Below are 21,262 nucleotides of genomic sequence, written 5' to 3'. Positions count from 1 at the left end.
TCTGTTAGTCGGTGGCTAGAATATGGATCAATGATGTTATAAAAAGTTTGGGTGATGTCGCTGAATCAAGAGAATCCGCCGCACCAGCCGATTCAAGGCCATCGTCATGTCCACTTTTATTATTATTAATGGTCGCGCCTTCTGAGAAGGATCTGTCTGTCATTTGAAATAGCCAGGTGCATCCCATTAATTCTCACGTGGCAAGACAGCCACCTGCGAGTTAATTTAACCACCTCTATCATTGCGCATTCATTGTGAATTTCCATATGTAGGTAGACATTACAGCCTGGTACTTTACCACTAGATGAGTTAATGCCAATTCCAATCGTTGATGATAAGCATGTCGAGGCTCGCGCAAGTGACCCATGGGTGATATATATTAGGGAGGCTCCCGTCATGTGACTGCCAAGGCCAGTTTAGCGAGTGTCGATTTCCCTCTCCGCGTGTCCTTCGTTAGGTACCCAGAATGTTGCAGCCCGTGGGTTAGGTCCCTATTATTATTACAATCTAGGTACCTTGCTGGTACTTGTAGGCAGCAATTGGTGCGCCGGTGGCCTGGGACAGAGGCACAAGACCACAGCCACAGTTGTCGATAGATCTACGAATAAATTGCCTTTGATCAATCTAATCTCTCACAAGGCACATATCGATGATGAGTGCATGTACGAAGTAGAGACGGATGCCAAACCCAGATTGCCATCCTTTGGGGTTCCCTTTCTCGGTCTGGAGATACCCTCGCCTCGGCCGTGTCTATTATTATGAGTCTCACAAGTCTCCGGGCGAGGAAGTGGTGCCTAGAGACACCCCCCCGCGCCTATTGTCACGATCCCCCGTCTGAAATGGATCGTATTGCACATAATTGCTTGGCCGTCCGCATCCTCCACTTCGCCTGCTCCAGCTGGTCCAAAGTGAAAGTCCAAGAGCACCTTCACCTTTGGCCTCCTCACTCGATCGTAGTTGACTTCTACTCAACTCTTCCTTCTGGCCTCGTTCATTCAATCGCTCATACACGGCTTTACCATTGTACAATATAACCCTGTCTTTTTTCCCACCGTCAATATCCTTGTACTGGACGCATCTTGCTCCACAACCACAGATCGATCATCACTTCTCTCTTTCTCTCAGATGTTCTTCGTCGCAGCCGGTGCAATCAACCTTCGGCCTACTCTACAGCCGCGAATCGCCCGACAGTAAACCTTTCTACTCTCCTCTACAGTCCGCCACTATCGGATTCTATGGCTACAGCTGCCCAGTCTCCTACCGCCATCCCCGGTGATGCTCAAGACCTACCCCCGCCCGCCCCCATGGCGAAAAAGTCAAAGGGCAAGAAGGAGAAGCAACTGAGCGCCGAGGAGAATGCCAAACTCGTGCAAGCCCGACTATCCCAGCTAGAACAGGAAAAGGCTGGCGAGAAAAACCAGCAGGCCGAGGTGGATCGCGAGGTGAAAAAGGCCACCAGGGATCTCAACGAACTTATGAACAGTGTCGAAGGACCCATGAACCGCCTTGATGTCGTCCAGAGAAAGTACGAGGAACTTCTTGCCGAAATGAAGAAATTGGAACGTGATCATGCAAAGAGTAAAAAACGAGGTGATCAGTTGCAGAAAGATTCGGACAAGATAAAATCGGAACACAGCAAGACCGCCAGCATGAAGGAGAAACTCGAGAAACTGTGCAGAGAGTTGACAAAAGATAACAAAAAGCTTAAGGAGGAAAACAAGAAACTCGAAGAGACAGAGAAACAAGCACGAGAGGTTGTCAATGATCGCATGGACGAATTCTTGTATGACGTCCAAGAAGTCATGAACTCCAAGACTGCCGCCCACTCAGAGAATCTACATCTCGAATTGGACGAATTGTATGTTTCCAACCACTCCCCCTTCACCTCCGCCGCCCATGTACTGACCTCTACTAGGTTCAAAACCAGATGTAAAGTCCTCGCTGATCAAGCCGACATTCGTGAAACCCACTTCAAAGCCATCCTCCGACACAAGGATGCAGAGATTGCCCATCTTCAAGCCAAACACGAGGTCGAAAGGCGCCGTGCCGACAATGAGGCTGCTCGATGTAGGACCTTGACCAGCCAGGTCTCCACCTTTTCCCATACCGAGGCCGAACTCCGCTCCCAGCTCAACATCTATGTAGAAAAGTTCAAACAGGTTAGTTGCCCCTTTCTCGCTGTTCTCCTGTGCTGTCGTCTGCCTGTCCCGTTCCTATTTGTACGATATAGCAGCTGAAAAATCTGTGGCTCACACTGCAGCAGGTAGAAGACACCCTCAACAACAGCAACGAACTCTTCCTTACCTTTAGGAAAGAGATGGAAGAGATGTCCAAGAAGACGAAGCGGTTGGAGAAGGAGAATCTCACCCTCACCCGCAAACACGATCAAACCAATAGGAATATCTTGGAAATGGCTGAGGAGCGAACCCGAGACAAGGACGACCTGGAACGACTTCGAAAGCAGGAACAACAGATGCGAAACATTATCAAGTCTATGCAAGAGCAAGGTCGAGGCGGTCCTATCCAACAAGAATTGGTTGACGAAGAAGGGACTGAGAGCGAATACGACGAAGAGTACGAAGATGAAGATGACGAGGACGACGAGGGGAGCTATGATGCCGAGGAGGAACTGGCGGCCGAGATCGTGAGCAAGCCCGTCTTTGGCCCCGTTCCACCTCCAGAGATGTTGCTGAAGGCCAACGGCCAACGAGCAAACAGTGGTGGCGTCGTGAATGGTATCAAGCATTGATTCGTCGTTTCATCACCCAGATACATGGCCACACATGCGCCCTCATTACGGCTTGTCGCAGGCATTGGTATATACGCTTTGCACGTGGCCCTTTGAAGCTATGTATGCTGAACCTCGTCTTGACTTGCTTCTACAGAGCTTTTGCCAATCTGTCAATCAATACGATGTACTCCACATGATATCAAGCTACAGTGATACTCTTTCTACTGCCGTTGATTGTCATGAATACCCAAATCACAATTTACTCTTGCCTCCTTCGATGTAGGTAGCGCCGAGTCTCAATTGTTGCACAGCTTGACGGACCATGTCCTCCAGAATCTCCTTTGCCGGCTTGATGTCCTGGATGATGGCAGCAACCTGACCCATCAAGAAGGGCATGTCGACCTCATTCTCCTGCTCCAGATCGTACTGCATGGGCACGATCCCTCGGTCTGTCAATTCCTTAATCTTGGCGGGCTGAGCCTCCCAATTGCGGACATAGTCGTTGAGCTTCATGCGCAGCGGCCGTCCACTCACTACTAATGTGCGTGTGGTGTCGTTGAAGTCGGCGCTGACGACCGCTTCCTTGTGCATGCGCGAGGCGCCCGATTCCTCAGCAGTGACAAACCGCGTGCCGACCCAGACACCCACGGCACCTTGCATCAGCGACGACGCCAGGCTTCGTCCATCGTAGATACCTCCTGCGGCAACCACCAATGCCGGCTCGCCGGTCAATGGCGACTTGTATTTCTTGGCCACATCTACCACGGCGGGAATCAGGATCGAATTGGCAATATCACCTGTGTGTCCACCTCCTTCGGTTCCTTGCGCGCATACAATATCCACACCCGCCTTCAAGGCCTTCTCTGCATGCTTGGGTGCGCCCACCATGTTCATCACTAGGATTCCGGCTTCGTGAAGACGCTTGATCGTCCGTGCTGGAGGTACTCCGACGGCCGACACAAAGATCTTGGCTCCGTTCTTGATGGTCACTTCAATCAGCTCGTCAAGTTGTCCGTGTGTGTAATCATGGTTGGTCTTGCGCGCAGATCCGCCTACTTGGGGCAGGGCGAGGTCGACGCCAAAGGGCAAAGAAGGATCGGTGAGGTTTGCTTTGAGTTCGTCGATGATCTAATGACGGTATATGTTAGCTATGGCGCAGCAGAGTAGAAAGATATGTAGCAACAGGGTGGTGTGGCTTGTAGCTTGTAGATATAATACACATCAGTAACTCAACGCACCTCTTGCAATTGGGTGGGTGTATAGCCCAAGCCTCCAATCGTACCGATACCTCCTGCATTGGACACAGCAGCGGCGAGAGGTCCACCTGATGTCCTCGCCATCCCCGCAAGCATCACCGGGTATTTAATTCCCAGGAGCTTTGTGAGCGGTGTATTGAGGGCTGGTACTGAAGCCATCTTGATAACAATAAGTTCTGGTTCTGAGTCTGATGTATCAAATGTGATGCCAGAAGTATGGAGGGAAGGAGATGCCAACTTGGAATAACAGGTGTTTTCTCAAAGTCCAGTCAACAACATTCGCATTCACAAGACAAAAACAGAAGTCTGAATCTGGGGATCTGGATTCACCCTCAAATACAAGTGACGTGAACTGTACCTAGGATTCAAAAGTGTGGGGTCGGTTCCAGCAGAAACATACCGAGGCTCGTCGCTCGAGGTCAGACTCTGCCCTGACCGTTACCCGCCATTGACATTGGCTCCGTTCATTCTGGGCTGGCTTGGGGGCGTATAGACAGATCGCCCGCGGAGGAGCCGGATTTAAGAGATCCCAGATTGTGAATCTGCTATATCGTAATGTAGATGTGCACGACGGAGGGAAAACAACGAGAGTGCAGAGCGCACTACAAACGTTGGCATTTGTTAGACCGAGGATCCCCAGAGGTTGAATCTGGTGGACCTTAGGAGATGGTTGGTTTCATGCACGTGATCTCGTTTCACTTGCCCTCTGCGCGAGATTCTGAACCACTTTAACCATCGACGCGTCCAGTGCGACCCACGCGTCACTAACTGTACAATGTCTGAAATCTTTCTGAGTGTCTGAACAGATCCAAAACCACCACCACTATGAACTGTCAATATTGTTGAGAGTCCCTCGCAGTACAAGGGCTGTCTAAATCAATCATGGCGCCCGTTCAGGACTTCCTGCGTCCTTACAAGGAAGACGAGAAGTTCGAATCCCTCACACGGCAGTCGTCAACTTACACCCCTCTCTACTCCTACCGCCTTCCCCGCGGCGAGACCAAACAGTATCTTCAACAGTATGGCGACATGTATTTCTTGCGACTGGCCAAACTCAAGCCTGTGGTTGAGAAAATCGCAGAGGAAGATTGGCAGGACTTTGAGATCGCAGGAGAGAGCGCACAAAGAGTGGAAAGAGTATTGGATGTGAGACAAGGTCAATTGTGTTGGGTCGTTGGAACCATATACATGGACATGCCTCTGAAGCCAAACATTCTCGAAGACATTTCCAAGGAACATTGGATCGCCGGACCGCCTCCTCGAAGATCTTATTTCTCTGCGGACGGCGACACCCAAATCATGTTGGAAGACGAGTCTGGCCGCCTTCGATTGGCTGGTGCCATGTTGAAAAACACTTTACTTGTGACTGGTGTCATTGTGGCTGTCTTGGGTACTGAGAACGCTAATGGCGACTTTGAAGTACTCGACATTCACATTCCCGAACTTCCCAGACAACCAACCCGTTACGAACGAGATGAAAACGAAGACGAGGATACGATTATGGACATCGACGACCATCCACACAAGAAAATCGCATTAATATCAGGTCTCAACATTTCAGGAACTGAGGCCGACACATTATCCCTTTCTCTTCTTTCAGAGTATCTCCTGGGTGAATCTCTAACAACGCCCGACCAGACCGCATCGACCACAGTGACTCGGCTCGTCATTGCGGGTAATAGTATTGCCAGTGATACTATCATCAATGCACAAGCCAACGATTCCGTCCAAAAACCCGCCCACACGAAAAAATACGGCTACGATGCTACCGCCTATAATCCTACCCCAACACAACATCTGGACGCCTTCCTCTCCGAACTCCTCCCAACCATTCCCATCTCCATAATGGCAGGTGAACAAGACCCAGCCAATTCATCTTTACCTCAACAGCCAATCCATCCTGCCATGTTCCCTTACTCTCGAGCCTATTGCTCCGCTAACATCAACGACCCCGACGAAAACGACGAACCTGGTTGGTTCGACTCTATTACAAACCCATGGGATGGTGATATTGCCGGTTGGAGATTCATGGGCAATTCAGGACAACCAGTTGACGATATTTTGAGATATGTCGATGTCCCTGAGCCAAGTTCTGCAGATGGTCGGCTTGAAGTTATGGAATCGATGTTACGCTGGCGTTGCAGTGCCCCTACTGCCCCAGATACATTATGGTGTTACCCATTTCAGGACCGAGATCGATTTGTTCTTGAGGCCTGCCCGCATGTTTTCTTCGTGGGCAATCAGCCCAAATTCGAAACCACGGTGATTGATGGACCAGGTGGCGCGCAAGTTCGTCTGATTGCAATCCCCAAATTCAGCGAGTCTGGAGAATTGGTCCTAGTCGATGCGGAGACTCTGGAAGTCGAATTGATCAAGTTTGATGTTCATCAAGGCTGAGTTGAGAACCTCGAGGGAGATGATCAAATGTAATGGTCATGAGACACAGACTACAAAGTCCTGCATGTTGTGAGCCCGCCCTGCAGCACAAAAGCCATCTTCAGCAATGTGCAGTCCGACCGGCCGGATGATTGGAGACGATGAAGATCGAAACTACCAGCTACCTCGCGCACTGCCATGAATCTGCTACAGCATGCGATACAGTTGTCACAATGCAACAACGAAAATCCAGCTACTAGCCCCATGAAGGTCTGTATATTCTATTTATTAGCTTGGACTCTTTCCAGGTACAGATTGGTTGGCTTAGCATTGAATGAACTTGACTGCATCCCACCCACACGGGAGCATAATGAGACTAGGTAGTCATCTGTTTGTCCTCAATAATATATCGAGGCGGCTGGGCTCTAGAACACCGTTCTCTCGGATGATGCGATACCCAAGTGGCATCATGTACAGCCTGGAGAAGGAGGACCTACTGGGTGTCAACACATTGTGAGATCACCCTAAGTGTCCAGCGAACACATTATTTGTGCACCGCCAGGCCCCTCAGCCTCTTGACCAATTCAGAATTTGAGGCTAGAGAACCAGAAGCCGTCTCGTGCATTGTTTGCCTGAACTGAAGATCAGGCGTCAAATTGGACTGCTAGGAATCACGATTGAATATATCCTTGTATTTGATATGATTGGGTTTCCTATAGCTAAATGTACATACACTGCATGAACCTGTCCAAAAAACATGTTGTGTGTACAGTGCAAATTCCTTCATACATGTACTGGACATTTCAAGCCGGGCTTTTCTCCGCCCTCTGTCATCTCGGTGTCAGTGGTCCATCAACTGTAGACTAGGAAGCACTGAAAGCCAAAGAATGATGCAGCGCTTTTTTCTCTTTCCAATTACATAATGCTCTGATTTTCGTTTTCCTGACAACAAAATACAAGGCCAGTATAACAAACAATTGAGGCATTGACTGCATGATTTGATTGACTTGTTCTGCTTTTCTTGGTGTGTTGTGCTGGTTTTGGGTTGAGATATGGTAAATCCAGCGTGCGAAGAGCGACTCCACCAGTTTCGACTGGTGTGATATTCAAGGTTGTAGAAGGGAGGAGCCGCGCCAAAAGAAAATGGTGGACAAAGACTATTAACTGATCATTTCCTTTTCTTCCCTTTGGATTTTGATTTTGATTTCGCTGTCTCGGATGGAACCTCTTCAGGCAGGTAGCGGGAGGATATGTCGTCGTCGAAGAGCTGCATGTCACCCTTGCCACCCATGCCCATGAACTCGGCCTCTTGACGATGGGCCGCAGGATGTTCTTCGGCACCAGCCTTCACGTTCTTGCCTTGAGGATTCTTGTCCCAAACCTTGACGCGAGCGGGACTTCCGGCGATGGCGCTGGACTTGCCCAGGACCGAGTCGCCGTTGACCTCGACCACCTTGCTGACTTTGACGTCGTTGATGTTGGCGAGTAACGTGCGTTCGCGTTGCACTTTGCGCTTGGAAAAGTCCAGCTCGGACATCTTGCCGGTGATGCCGTCGGTCGAGTCTGCCGGGTTGATGTAGCCAACATTGCGAGTCCACGGGTGTTCCAGACATTGGTCGATCGTGATGCGTTTGCTTGCATCGACCGTCAACATCCGGTCGATCAGGTCGAGCGCCGGGTCGCCTACACTGTCCCAGTATGGTGACGGATAGTCGAATCGGCCCATTTTGATTTGTTGCGCTAGAGTGTACGGGTTTTCGCGTGAGTAGAGCTCGTCCGAGAACGGGGGAAATCCGCATAGACAAATGTACAAGACTACGCCTAACGACCACACATCAACAGCACGGGTGTATTTTCTGTGTCGGGTATTTTCGAGGATTTCCGGAGCAACATCTGGTTATGTGTCAGTTGGATCAATCTTGACCGGGTTTGTTTGGTCGGATGCGATGACTTACAGCTTGGGGTGCCACACAAAGTGGTGGTGAAGGATTCCTCGCCAATGATCTTAGCCAGTCCAAAATCAGCCAGTTTCACCGACAAGTCCTTGTCTGTGAGAAGGATGTTCTCCGGTTTGATGTCTCGATGGACAATGTTGCGCTCGTGAAGATATTTCGTGCCTTGAAACAACTGAATGAAAACTTTTCGTGCCTCGGCCTCAGTTAACTTTTGTTTAGTAACAATCAGATTAAACAGTTCGCCCTCGGCGGCGAGTTCGAGGACGAGGAAGACACCATCGGGTTCATCAAAGGTCTCCTTCAGACAAAGGACATTAGGGTGGCTGACACTCATGAGCACGGCGATCTCCTGTTGGAGGCCTTCAGTCTGTGAGCGTTGAGAATCTCCCATTCGCCTTTCGAATTTCTTAACTGCAAATTTGAAGCCAGTATTCCTCTCCACGCATAGATAGACGGTAGCGAAATGTCCTTTGCCCAGCTGCTGGAGAATGCGATATCTCGAGTTGAAAGCGGTGGAATCTCGAGTTCTGGGGTAGCGGAAGACGAAACGGGTTTCATCGAGGATAGTGATCTCATCTCCATCCTCGAGTTCGCGGCGTTTGTTGCGACCGACTATTTGTTCATTAACAAACGTGCCGTTACTGGACAGGTCCTCAAGGACTGCAATGACATCTCCATTTCGAGTTTCATTGAAAAGCAAGCAGTGCCGGTTGGAGATGGTGGGGATGTCGAGAACCATATCGCACTCGGGATGTCGACCGATGAGATAACCACCAGAGGGAAATCCAACGTTCATTTTCTCCTGTTCGTACTGAGTTTCGTCTTCTGCTAGCTCATGTTGGCCATGCCTTTGGCTCTTGACAGTTCTTCTAGCAATTTCAAGAGGTTTTGCTGGGGCAGGACAGAAGGCTCTCCTTCTCAAGACAAGCCGGTGTCCAGAGCCGGTTGTTGGGAAGAGATAACCCCACTTGCCATCTTCATCGTCGAGATCTGCTTCAATGTCTCGAGGAGGATAAACAAACTGAGACAAGGTCTGGGTATCCTGCGGCGGTGAAGACAGGGCATGGAGGTGTGGTGAAGAGTGAGGAGTGACATGCCGAATCTGGCTTGGGCGCCCTTCCGGGGGGCTTGCGGTCTGCTCTTTGTAGGGTTCGGTTGCGGTAGACTCTTGAGCAGTGAGGGGAGATGGTAGATACTGGGCTTTCAAGGGAGTCTGAGAGGCAGGGTCTTTTTGTATTTGGGAGGATAGCCTTTCGGACCGTCGGACCTTTCTGTTGTCATTGTCCTCGCCGGTGCTTTGCTTGAAGATTGTTAGCCTTTCGAGCTAGGACAGGACTACTCGTGACTCACCCTGTTGCGCTTAAGGCTGCTCTTCTCCTGTCTGGGCGGCATGTGTTTGATGACGGAGAATGTCAGGCCAGGGTTGGAATGATGCCGGTATGAGTGCTTGCAAATGCAAAGTGTCGCTACTCAAGAAGGCTCTCAACGTCCAGAAGGTACTCTGAAGACGTGCCCAGCTCGCGCACACAAAAGATTCTAGAAAAACGCTTTTGGATGAACGATCAGGGGGGAGGGAAACCAGATGGCGCGTTGAGACGGGGTCCTTATTGAGGGTGAGGACAAGGAAGGGCGGTGGGATATTTAAAAAGCTGGTGTTGACCGCAGACGCGGGATACGGGATGGGATACTTTGGGGGCAGGAACGAATCACGATCAGCCGAGGGAATTACACGTTCTCCTGCTTTGGTGATGTATAGTTCAGAATTCAAAGGATGAGCCAGTGTCCAATATTGCTTTAGTACTTTGAATCTCTCGAGGCTGAATTGAACTGACTGATGGGTTCCAAGTGCATCAGTTGATCGCTGACCAATTCGTTGGTGGGGACCAAATCCTTGCCTTTATTAGACTGCAGCGTCTCTGGTCAACTCCTGTCCAATGACCATGTCTACATCACACGGGTCACCCAGGCAGTTCGATGCCTTACACTACGCGGACCACGACGACGAAGAGGCTTGTGTGGTCATGCTGGGACTTTCGACATCTTTTATGTATCAGATGACATGTGCGTCTGGCCTTCTACCACTTTATGAGCTGGCTGAGGGATCCTGGGATGACGGATGGGTGATGGGTGATGGGTGACGGAGCGACGGGGCGACGGGGTCACGGTTGGGGCTGCCACGAGGCTGACGCGACGAGGCTGCATGTCTGCAAGGCTGCATTCGTTCCTTCCCAGTTTCCCAATTGAAATTCAAACACAGCAGCTGCACGTGTTCAATATACTACATCAACCTCACTCAGTCTTGATATAACACCAATATCACCCTTGCTCACCTCTCTTTTCCCCTCTATACCTCCTTGAGAAGTCTTAGATGCTGAATATCATGAAACTAAGCACTCTGTTCCATTGAAAGTCGAGTCCTTCGGATATATCGGACCAGTGCAGCCACCCCAGATGGACGTGTATGACCCAGTCCCCCAAATCATCTTGATTTTATAACACATGCTCACATATCTACAGCGGCCACGGTGGCCTGCGCCGGCAGGCTTTCTCCAAGCTCGCCCTTCTATCCTCCCGCCCGACTTCCAATAATGAGACCGACTTTCAACGTCTGTTCACCTCAATCCCTGTCCCCAAACCCCAGGCCAATGGCGTCCTCGATGGTGTCTTTCGAGCCATTGCCCCAGTGTCTAGAACCCGCATGTCTCTTCGAGAACTCGATATTATACTCGCTCTATGTGCTAGCGCTCAAGACCTACACAACTATGAACACGCAGAAAGATTGGTCTCCCAGCTCGCCGCTTACCTTCCTGAAGCACACACCCAGCTCTTCGCCCCTTCTCCCTTTATGCATGAGATCAAACCCGCTCCATGGACCGCCTTGACTTTCCAGCTCACCAGCGCCCTCCTTGTACTTGGTTTGAGGTTCTCTCCACTCAAAACAAAAGTCGCACAGGCTGTCAACCTCTACCTGCACCACTGGTCAGAGTCTGCGACTGCTCTGGCTTCAATTGCCTTTGGTGAGCATGACGACGACAATGAGCTGGAAGCACAGGAAGTCGCTGCTGTCACCGTCTCTCTCGTCGGCTTCATGCAAGCTGCCGCATCTCACGAAAACTTTTGGTCCGCCTATGAACGAGTCGAGATGATACGCTCGATTCGAGACTCCCTTTCTCCCTCTCTTCTGATCGCTTTGGAAACCGCTTCTTCCGCCATACGCCATTCCGTGTCCTCAGGGCAAGGCACCAGAGATTGGAGAAAATACCTCAAGCGGTTCGCCGCCCAGGGTACTCCCGTCGGGGCAATGATGTTACAGAAAGGCTTCATGCAACTGGTCCTCGCCTGCACCGCTCGTATGCTGTGTGACGACCACACGGTTGAATGTGGAGATATTCTTGATCAGTACATCGCTGGGAGACATTTGGGTCGAGCCAAAGATGACCTCGTCACCGATGACATGGTCGAATACCTTGTCGATGTTATCACTGACCAAATCAACGTCTTAGAGGACGGTTCGGACTATCTCCAGCTGAGCTCAGCTTGGCAACAACGTCTCGCGTTCTCGGTCAAGGCCTACGCTTTTGAAGCCTACCTTCATTGCGTCGTCCTAAATGACGACATTGCAGATCCCGAAGATCTTTTCAATTGGATTGAAGATACCATCGAAAGCCAGGTCCAGATGGCAGACTTGCAACTTGCAGATGTTGCTTTGAAGGCTTTAGCTGTTATTGCAAAGTACATTCCGGAGTCCACCTCCAACTATGCTCGCATCCTCCTGCGGTTCATTGTTCAGGGCACCTCTCATCCTCGTGCTGTCACCATTGCGGCCCAGAGCCTATCACACATCCTCAGGTTGCTTTCTCAAGATGCAGTCATCACCACCATCTACTCTCTAGGTAATGTGCTCAGCTCTCAAGCAGGCTCAGAAAAGGCACCTCATCCATTTGCTCTGGCCGATGGCAATGGACATCACCCATCGTTATCTTCCGCATCAAGGCTGCGGACCGGCTCTGTCATATCTTTGTCAATTAGCGGAGATGAAGAGACTTCTCTGGTGTGTGGAAACGTTGCGCATGCCATTGTTGTCCTTGCCGCCGAATGTGACGACAGCAGAATAACTGCCTTGGTTCAAACCATGATGTTGCAGAAGATTGGTCGTGTCAGTGTCATGGTCGATGCCCGTATCATTGAAGAGGCCGCTAAACTGGCCATTCATGGCAAAGAGAATGAATTCAGGGCTCTCCTAAGGTTGTATACACGTCTTCACCATGAAGCGGTCATTCAGGAGAATACCATCGTTTTGGAGGCGGTCCGGAAGGCTCGGGACTATCTGGCCACGAATCTTGAGGCCAGATCACCTCTTTTCAAGATCTACGCCACACACTTGCTTGAAAGAATCATTAGCAAAGGTGATGTGGTGGAAGGAGAATTCAAACAGTCTGCCGAGGTTGAACAGGCGGCCAAAGAGATAGCACCTCTTCTCAAGCCACTTTCCGTTCTAGCCTCTCGCAGGCCCACCCTCAACCAAGACAGCGGTATTCCAGATGACCCAGAAATTCTAGCGTTGGCTCGCGATGTCTGGTACAATATCGCCGTCCATGGAATAACCCTTCAGTCCCGTATTGGCCAACAGTACTATCACGAGCTTCGCGTGCTCGCCCTGCATTCCTTTCCATTGGTTGATGAAGACCGCGCAGAGCTTCTTGAAGCTGATGTCGAACTCAATACGGTTCTGCGAAGAGGCATGAGCACGCAACATACCGCTGACCAGAAGAAAAATCTGGTTGCCGTTATCCCTTCGAGGGAAGCTGAAATCCGACAACTGAGCTATCAAAAAGTGGTATTTCTCAATGCAGTCTTCCTGGTGGAAAGCCTTCGCGCCACCTCCGGCAGTTGTGCTGAAATCTTGGATTATTTTGCTGACCCCACACTCCAATCAAGCCACATGGGCTCCTGTCTGGGAGCTGTTGCCGCCGAGGTTGTCAAACGGTACACCGAGAAGGTGGCATCCGCAAAGGAGGATGAATTTAGTGCTCCGTATGTCTCAAGGCAGCTCGCTCGATTCTTGAGCGGATCCTGCAACCGGAGCAGCAAGATGCAGGAGGTCGCCCGTGCATCGGCCAACCAGATCATCCATTCCGCTCCCTCGGCTCTCTGTCAAAAGTCTGCGCTCTTCGCCTTGTTGGAACTGCTCTCTTTGATGTGGTCAAGCTGCCTAGAAGCTGACTTCGACGAGTATTCATGGCGTCCAAAACTTACATCTACCAGGGGCAAGATTACAATCGAGCTTTCTGATAATTATTCACTTCGACAGCAAACCCTTCAAGCGCTGTACCATGACGCTCGAAGGTGGGTGACTGGGGCAATGGGCATAGCACCATTAGACGTCAAAGGTCTCCTTCAGACCTATCTGTCGGAGTTTGATGATACAGGTGCCTATGGTCATGTCTCTCTTGGCAGATCATTCGCCCTCGAAATGGGCTCAATGATTCCTCCTATGGACCATCGGCTCAACGTACTGGACAAAAAGGCAGAGCCGGCCAACATCAACATGGCATCAGATTTCATGGCGCAGTACACTACTCGTCAAGAATACCGATTCACCGGTATTCCAGAGCATCAGCGCGGCCTCCTTGCCATTGACAGCGCTACGGGGCGACGTTCGTCGTTTGGCCCGTCTGGAGCCGACGGCACCAAACCCCTGCTCGTCGCCTTGACCAATTTACACAGAAGGGCTAGCCAGCACGCTTCGATGCACTTTTCCGAAGTAAAAGACGTCCTCCGGAGGGCTGCTGCGCTACTGTGCCAGAGTAAGAAGTCACAAACCGCAATTGTTCATCATCTTGTCAGCATTCCTTTCGACATCTTCACCAAAGACTCTATTAAACTGGGTATCTCTTTGTGGCTTGGGGTCATTCATGAAAATCCAAGAATGGAGTCGCGGATTCTGACAGAAGTTGTCCTGGCGTGGGAGCGAACCATCGACAGAAGACAAGGCATTTTCAATGCAAGCTTCAATCACCTAGACCCTTTTTACGTCAAAGAGGAGTTCGCTCCCTCTGACAAAGCTGCCCTCCAAAACCAAGCGCAGGTTGCTCACGACATCATCTCGCCACACTTCAGACTGATCCAGTTCTTCGAAAGCCATTACAATGCCATTCGACTCGGGAGCGCCAACTCTCAGAGGACTTTCGTTCGCATGCTGGAGCGTACTCTCCAAGGCTTCAGGAAATTGAAATGGCACCCTTTATTGAGAGAAATACTATTTCATATGGTTTTATTTGCGCTGCGTGTTCTCAACACGAGTACGTGCATCTCGCGACTCGATATGTGGAGATTGCGCGATGTAACCCTATCAGTTGGCCTACGATGGTTTTCGAACCCTCAAGGTTGGGGATTTGGTGGTAACCGTCTGCAGATGAGGGCGGAGGTGCAAGTCATGGGAGAGGTGCTTGGGGTTCTGGCCACGTCTAAACACCCCATCTTCGCATCGTCCGCTACAAGAAAGGACCCATTGCAAAAGCACGAGTTGCTCGAAACCTTGATTGCAAATGAAATCAACCGTTTGACTGTCTGGCTGAATCCTTTGGGCGCGGGAGGCCAGTCTCATGCAGAGACGCAGCTTACATCGTACGCTCGGACAGCCTGGGCGGAGGATCCAGCTCTTGCTCTGCAACTTCTGAACAGATCTGCCAACGAGAACTTGAAGCGCGACATTCGCTTCCTTCTCATGAACTTCCCCGAAAAGGCAGTCGATTGCCCCGGCGCCCTCGATGTCCTTCTTGGGAATGCACTGCCTTCTGACGTTTCCTTCCAATTAAAGTACTTGTTGTACTGGAGTCCAGTGAACCCAATGCAGGCAGTGACCTATTTCTTACCAGCATTCGGCAATCACCCATTGGTCCTCCAGTATGCGATGAGAGCACTCGAAAGCCATTCGGTCGACGTGACTTTCTTCTACGTGCCGCAAATTGTACAGAGCTTGCGTTATGATGCTTTGGGCTATGTGGAACGATATATCATCGAGGCTGGAAGCTTATCACAGCTCTTTGCGCACCAAATTATCTGGAACATGAAAGCAAACGCTTACAAGGACGAAGACTCACAAGTGCCTGACCCTGTCAAGCCCACGCTGGACAAAGTGATGAACAGTTTAGTCTCGAGCTTTTCAGGCCAAGACAAGGATTTCTACGAACGAGAATTCGCGTTCTTTGCAGAAGTTACTGACATCTCTGGCAAGTTGAAACCTTACATTAAAAAGTCCAAACCCGAAAAGAAGGCCAAAATTGAGGAAGAACTCCGCAAAATTCAGGTTGAGGTGGGGGTGTATATTCCCAGCAACCCTGAAGGGGTGGTCGTGGGAATTGACAGAAAATCAGGCAAGCCGCTTCAATCTCATGCGAAGGCGCCATACATGGCGACCTTTAGGATACGCAAAACGCGAGAGGCATTAGCTGGGACCGAGACCAGTGCAGGCGACACCGGCGTGCTCTCACCAACCGTTTCACGCCGGGGTCATAGTCGGGGGAACACGAGCGACATCTCCAACATGGGATTGAATGATAGCAGCACAACAACATATGAGATTTGGCAGAGTGCAATATTCAAAGTGGGCGATGATTGTCGTCAAGATGTGCTTGCGCTTCAAATGATTGCAGCGTTTCGGGGCATTTTCAACTCGGTGGGACTGGATGTCTATGTTTTCCCATATCATGTGGTTGCGACTGCTCCTGGGTGTGGTGTCATTGAAGTTTTGCCCAACTCGATCAGTCGCGACATGCTCGGTCGTGAGGCAGTGAACGGGCTTCATGATTACTTCATCACCAAGTATGGCGGGGAACATTCAATTCGTTACCAGGAGGCGAGAAGTGAGTTCGTCAAGAGCATGGCTGCATATTCAGTTATCAGCTACCTTCTGCAGTTCAAAGATCGCCACAACGGCAATATCATGATCGACGACAAAGGACACGTTTTGCACATTGACTTTGGGTTTTGCTTCGACATTGCGCCCGGTGGGGTCAAATTTGAGCGAGCACCGTTCAAGCTGACCCCAGAAATGATTGCGGTCATGGGAGGGAGCAACTCAAATGCGTCTCAGTCATATCGGTGGTTTGAAGAGCTCACTATCAAAGCCTTTCTCTGCGCACGCCAATACTGTGAGCAGTTGAGTCATCTGGTCAGCTTGATGCTCGACAGCGGGTTGCCTTGCTTCAAGCCAGAAACGATGAGGAACTTCCGCAATCGGTTTGTGCTGGAGAAGACCAACCGCGAGGCGGCGGAGTACATGCTTGGGTGCATCAAAAAGAGTGCAGGCAACTACTCTACAAAGGTTTATGACGAGTTCCAATTGTTGACCAACGGTATACCTTATTGAGAGGGTTGACGCTGGCTGCATGACGGTTGTGTCGGTCCTAGCGTGGGTAGACAGTATTTGAAACATCTAATAAGTAGTAATTTAATGGTACACCCTTGTCTTTCTGCAAGGCAGTGGGAGGACGGCGATGGCTTCCAAGTCGTCTTCGCTGACACTACCAATAGCCTTTGATGTTGCTGATCAAAAGAAAGCCCTCCACCATTTTGAGATCTGCCGTGCATGCCAATTCAAACCTCGGTGCATGTGGTGATCATCTCGAAATTAATCCAAGCTTTGCCAGGAAATCGAGAAAGAAGCCCCAAATAGCGGGCATGAGCTTGAGCTGTTCAATAAGCAGAGGAGCGATGACAACGAAGATCAAAGCGACTATCCAAACGATTTAGTCAGAAACAAAGCATGTCGAGATTTGAGATCCGAATGACGGTGAAAATAGTTGGGCAATGGAGGTCAACTTACCCACAGCAATGACGCCGACTGGTGATTTTCGGGCCTCCTTCTTTTTATACGCGGATTCGGGTTTTCCAGCTCGCTTCTCGACTCCCTTGGCGTACTTTTCGTTTGCCCGTCGTTGCTGAGGTGTTTGGACCTGGAATTATGGTTAGAGGTTTTGATGCTGGGTTCTGTTTGGCATCTGAAGCCCTTCGACCCCTTTCCTTACCATTTTGACGTTTGGTTTGTCGATTATTTAAAGAGTGTGTTTTATTAGATGATGGGTATGTCTTCACGTTTAGAGCGTGAGATTTGAGGCTGGATGGTGATTGAGATGATCTTGATGAGTGTCACAAAAGAGGTTGACAATGTAGGAAAGTGATCGGTAGTTGGATGAGATTATAATAAGAAGCCGAGTCCTGCTCCTGGCAAATGAATCGAGGCGTGTCTGGTTAGCTGTCACTGCTCACTGAAAGGGACAGATATGCTCTGTGGTGTGCGATGGCAGCACGGTTGACGGATCGAGGCCCCTGTCCTTGTTTGGCGACGTCTCCTGAGTGAGATTTGCCAAGAGGTGTGACCCTCACGTGACTTTGAATCACGTGGTAGCGTGATTGTCTGATCACGTGGGTCACGTGGTTTCTTCCACCATCGCACCCAACGTACCTTCCCCAATCTACCCCCCAAGTTCCCCCACTCTGACTTCAACATCATCAATAATAAACAGAATCCCATCATTCATGTTACCTGTAAGATGTCAATCATCTTCAAGCATCTCACGCATCTATCTCGACTTGTGCAAGCCTCTACACCTGATCCCTACATCTCTAGATAAAGATCTTACAATCGCCCACGGTAATTTCATATCCAGTGCGCCCCGGATATGCAGCGTGCCACATTCCGTCATCCGCAACTCCAATGACGCTGTCCAAGACAATTGCACCAAAGGTTACATAGGTGAGTTTGTCATAAGCTAAGCCAAGCATGTCTCTACATGGGGAAAGCTTTGAAGCTCCTCACCTGGCGTTGCATTGCCGGTACCTCGAGGCTCAAGGGACGGGGTACTGTCGAATCAAATCATGCTTGTTATGGTTGCTTTTCTTGGCATTGAATCCTCTATTCTTCACCATACTGCAACGGGCAGGAGACGGACGATGAGCACGATACCATCCTTGCCTGTGTTGCGATCGTCAAAGCCTTGTCTTCTTTTTAACCCGGTTGTGTGTCACCTCGCCGGTTGGTCGCATGGAGCTCCTACGTATATGACCGAGACATGGCCCGGACGAGTCCGCAATGTTGTTGGACCTACACTCTGGATTTCTTGTTCTCCCTGTTAGCCCATCATGAAATCCCTTTGTGTATGTGGAATACTTGTGCTTCAAGCCAGCTCGGTCTTTAGCTGTGCCAAAGACTACAAGGCACCTAGCTTCTTCAATCCTCAAGTAGGTCTGCAAAAGCGACAGGAGACTCAGTTCCCTCCGGTCTTGACTGAACAAGAAGCTATCCTGGTTAACTCCATTGATAACGTCACCCTGGAAGAATGGAATTACTATTATGCCCACAGTTATCATCTTGCCGGTACCAACAGGACCATTGCTCAGTGGACTGCAGACCGGTGGGGGGAGTCTGGCTTTGACTCACGTCTAGTCGAATACCGTATGCTACTTATTTCACTACCAAACTATGAGTGCTAACCCTACTATCAGATGTGTACTTGGACTATCCAATTTCTCAAAGTGTAACCTTGACATACGAGAACGGCTCCACATTCGAAGCAACCCTGATCGAAGACGTACTACCAGAGGACGATGTGACCGGAAGACCAGATCGCATTCCCGCTTTCCACGGGTATTCCTTCTCGGGAGATGCTGAAGCAGAATATGTCTACGCTGGTCGTGGTCAGAAAGTCGACTTTGAACGCCTCGAGGCATTGAATATTTCGGTCGAGGGCAAGATTGTCCTTGCGCGTTACGGCGGGCCTTTCCGAGGGCTCAAGGTCAAGAATGCTCAAGACCGAGGTGCCGTTGGTGTAGTCATCTTCACCGACACGGCAGATGATGGCAACATCACTGAAGCGAATGGCTACGCCGCTTATCCAGATGGACCAGCCCGCCACCCCTCGGCGATCCAACGAGGCAGTGTGCAGTTTCTATCCACTCATCCAGGAGATCCGACGACTCCTGGATATCCATCTACTTTGGACGCACCACGACAAGACATCTCTGACGTCACCCCGCAGATTCCATCGATACCTGTGTCGTGGGTTGATGGTCAAAAACTTCTTTGGGCCTTGGACGGCCATGGGGTGGATGGAGAGACGGTCAACCGTACCAATTGGGTTGGAAAGCTCAACGCCACCTACTCTACAGGCCCAGCTCCTGGAAACACGATCTCGTTGTCCAACAACATGGAAGAGAAGATCACACCTATTTGGAATGTGGTCGGAGTGCTCAACGGCACGTCTGAAGACGAGGTCATCATCGTCGGCAACCACCGTGACGCATGGATCATTGGAGGCGCAGTGGACCCCAATTCGGGCTCGGCGGTTCTAGTGGAACTTGCCAAAGCCTTTGGCAAACTTCAGGCCACAGGATGGAAGCCTAGACGCACCATCGTACTGGCATCATGGGATGCTGAAGAATATGGCCTAGTTGGGTCGACCGAGTGGGTGGAAGAAAACCTACCATGGCTTTCGGACGCAGCTGTCGCATACCTGAACATTGACGTTGCCACCTCGGGGCCAGACCCAGATTTCTCTGCGACGCCAGACATTCAAAAGATCGCCCTTGACACCATGAAGAAGGTCGTCTATCCGTACCGGGGCTACAACAACCTCACCCTCTATGATGTCTTCTACGGACTAGACAAAGCCGAGTTTGGAGTCTTGGGGTCTGGCAGTGACTATACGGGCTTCCTCCACAACGGCATCAGCTCCATTGACATCGGCACAGGCAATGGTCCAACCGATCCTGTCTACCAATACCACAGCGCGTACGACACCTGGCATTGGGTGACCACTTATGGAGATCCAGATTACATCCAACACAAGGTCGTCGCCCAATGGGTATCTCTACTCCTATACCACCTTTCGACACAGGAGATTATCCCATTGGACGTCGAGGCATACGGAGTTGAAATGACACACTATTACGACACACTCGTAGAGACTCTCGAGGAACACAACGCCACCGTTAATCTGACTCGTTTAGAGCAAGCCATCGCCACATTTAACGAATCAGCCGCCGTGATTTCTTCACAGATCTCCGCCGCATCAACCGAACAAGACTACCAATCACTCAACTACCGACTCAAAACCTTTTCCCGCGGGTTTGTCTCTCAAGGAGGTCTTCCTAACCGTGAATTCTATAAACATGTTGTCTTTGCACCAGGCTTAGACACCGGTTACGCCCCCGTCGAGTGGCCCGGCATTACTGAAGGTATCATCGAGTATAAGAACGAAAGTCTTGCTCAACAATGGGTGGAGATCTCTGCTCGAGGTGTCGAGGCAGCGGCTGCCATATTGGCTTGAAATTGTTCCCACGTTGTTAATGTGAAGCCAGACTCCTATGAGAAGAAGCTAAAGTTGGTGTTTGATATTGAGTGAAGTCGGAGATGTATTTCACCCGAGCCAACCAACACAAAATCAACAATAATAATAAATGGATACATGTAAGATAAAGATATGACGAGAAGGCTGGTTCAGAGATGGTAGGTAGTATATAGCCATACTATGTAATACTTTGACCCTCAGCCATCAAATCAGCAAGTCACATTGTCGCTCAGAGGTAAGCTCTGGGCTCAAAGATACAATATACTCCGCCGAACCAAATACTACTAATAATTTCTCCAACTCCAACGACAAGACTACCCAAAACACCTCCAAAATCAACGCACGCATATACATACACGCTTCAACCACCACACCCACCTACCCACTCACTCTTTGGACGAGAATTCAAACCCGCTTACGATTTGATCGGGTACTTAAGTTCAACAGAGATTATTGCAAACTTTCATTTCCCGGCTCGGTCCTCATCCACCACGACACTCCTCCCTCCTTCCACCAAACTTCTAACCCTCCAAAACCACGATGAAATCATTTATTCCACTCCTTCGCCTGGCGCAACGGCCGCTGGGCAGACAC

General features: G+C 50.2%; 7 protein-coding genes across 7 annotated transcripts; 4 read left to right on the top strand and 3 right to left on the bottom strand.

Annotated features, from left to right (window-relative positions):
* The first annotated feature begins 909 nt into the window (after window positions 1–909).
* PV10_02296 (uncharacterized protein) lies at window positions 910–3,010 on the top strand. The gene is made up of 3 exons (XM_016366596.1): window positions 910–1,858; window positions 1,916–2,159; window positions 2,264–3,010. Exons 1-3 carry the CDS (start codon window positions 1,236–1,238, stop codon window positions 2,747–2,749), a joined length of 1,353 nt encoding a protein of 450 aa, XP_016226114.1. The 5' UTR covers window positions 910–1,235; the 3' UTR covers window positions 2,750–3,010.
* PV10_02295 (uncharacterized protein) lies at window positions 2,856–4,576 on the bottom strand. Its single transcript, XM_016366595.1, has 2 exons — window positions 3,970–4,576; window positions 2,856–3,859 (listed from the first exon to the last, which is right to left on the bottom strand). The coding sequence occupies exons 1-2, from the start codon at window positions 4,144–4,146 to the stop codon at window positions 2,984–2,986; spliced, it is 1,053 nt and encodes a 350-aa protein (XP_016226113.1). The 5' UTR covers window positions 4,147–4,576; the 3' UTR covers window positions 2,856–2,983.
* Window positions 4,577–4,869: 293 nt separating this feature from the next.
* On the top strand, window positions 4,870–6,390 carry PV10_02294 (uncharacterized protein; the record flags this gene model as incomplete). Its single annotated transcript, XM_016366594.1, has 1 exon — window positions 4,870–6,390. One exon carries the CDS (start codon window positions 4,870–4,872, stop codon window positions 6,382–6,384), a length of 1,515 nt encoding a protein of 504 aa, XP_016226112.1. The 3' UTR covers window positions 6,385–6,390.
* A 650-nt stretch (window positions 6,391–7,040) lies between these two features.
* PV10_02293 (uncharacterized protein) lies at window positions 7,041–9,936 on the bottom strand. The gene is made up of 3 exons (XM_016366593.1): window positions 9,669–9,936; window positions 8,319–9,618; window positions 7,041–8,256 (listed from the first exon to the last, which is right to left on the bottom strand). Exons 1-3 carry the CDS (start codon window positions 9,708–9,710, stop codon window positions 7,532–7,534), a joined length of 2,067 nt encoding a protein of 688 aa, XP_016226111.1. The 5' UTR covers window positions 9,711–9,936; the 3' UTR covers window positions 7,041–7,531.
* A 685-nt stretch (window positions 9,937–10,621) lies between these two features.
* On the top strand, window positions 10,622–16,760 carry PV10_02292 (uncharacterized protein). Its single transcript, XM_016366592.1, has 2 exons — window positions 10,622–10,777; window positions 10,836–16,760. The coding sequence occupies exons 1-2, from the start codon at window positions 10,770–10,772 to the stop codon at window positions 16,687–16,689; spliced, it is 5,862 nt and encodes a 1,953-aa protein (XP_016226110.1). The 5' UTR covers window positions 10,622–10,769; the 3' UTR covers window positions 16,690–16,760.
* A 179-nt stretch (window positions 16,761–16,939) lies between these two features.
* Window positions 16,940–18,104, bottom strand: PV10_02291 (uncharacterized protein; the record flags this gene model as incomplete). Its single annotated transcript, XM_016366591.1, has 4 exons — window positions 16,940–17,055; window positions 17,146–17,275; window positions 17,822–17,865; window positions 17,963–18,104. The coding sequence occupies 4 exons, from the start codon at window positions 18,102–18,104 to the stop codon at window positions 16,940–16,942; spliced, it is 432 nt and encodes a 143-aa protein (XP_016226109.1).
* Window positions 18,105–18,461: 357 nt separating this feature from the next.
* On the top strand, window positions 18,462–20,674 carry PV10_02290 (uncharacterized protein; the record flags this gene model as incomplete). The annotated part of the gene is made up of 2 exons (XM_016366590.1): window positions 18,462–18,774; window positions 18,825–20,674. The coding sequence occupies 2 exons, from the start codon at window positions 18,462–18,464 to the stop codon at window positions 20,645–20,647; spliced, it is 2,136 nt and encodes a 711-aa protein (XP_016226108.1). The 3' UTR covers window positions 20,648–20,674.
* Window positions 20,675–21,262: the final 588 nt, after the last annotated feature.

Source organism: Exophiala mesophila (assembly GCF_000836275.1).
Source record: "Exophiala mesophila strain CBS 40295 unplaced genomic scaffold supercont1.2, whole genome shotgun sequence".
In the NCBI taxonomy this organism is placed as follows: Eukaryota; Fungi; Ascomycota; class Eurotiomycetes; order Chaetothyriales; family Herpotrichiellaceae; genus Exophiala; species Exophiala mesophila.
The sequence above is the reverse complement of the archived record's forward strand: the minus strand, read 5'-3'. Positions and strand labels throughout refer to the sequence as shown.

Coding starts and splice junctions, on each gene's coding strand:
- PV10_02296 (XM_016366596.1), top strand. CDS start 1,236: ATGGCTACAGCTGCCCAGTCTCCTACCGCCATCCCCGGTGATGCTCAA. Junction 1,859..1,915: donor CATCTCGAATTGGACGAATT/GTATGTTTCCAA, acceptor GACCTCTACTAG/GTTCAAAACCAGATGTAAAG. Junction 2,160..2,263: donor ATGTAGAAAAGTTCAAACAG/GTTAGTTGCCCC, acceptor ACACTGCAGCAG/GTAGAAGACACCCTCAACAA.
- PV10_02295 (XM_016366595.1), bottom strand. CDS start 4,146: ATGGCTTCAGTACCAGCCCTCAATACACCGCTCACAAAGCTCCTGGGA. Junction 3,860..3,969: donor CACCCACCCAATTGCAAGAG/GTGCGTTGAGTT, acceptor TACCGTCATTAG/ATCATCGACGAACTCAAAGC.
- PV10_02293 (XM_016366593.1), bottom strand. CDS start 9,710: ATGCCGCCCAGACAGGAGAAGAGCAGCCTTAAGCGCAACAGG. Junction 9,619..9,668: donor GCAGCCTTAAGCGCAACAGG/GTGAGTCACGAG, acceptor ACAATCTTCAAG/CAAAGCACCGGCGAGGACAA. Junction 8,257..8,318: donor TTTGTGTGGCACCCCAAGCT/GTAAGTCATCGC, acceptor ACACATAACCAG/ATGTTGCTCCGGAAATCCTC.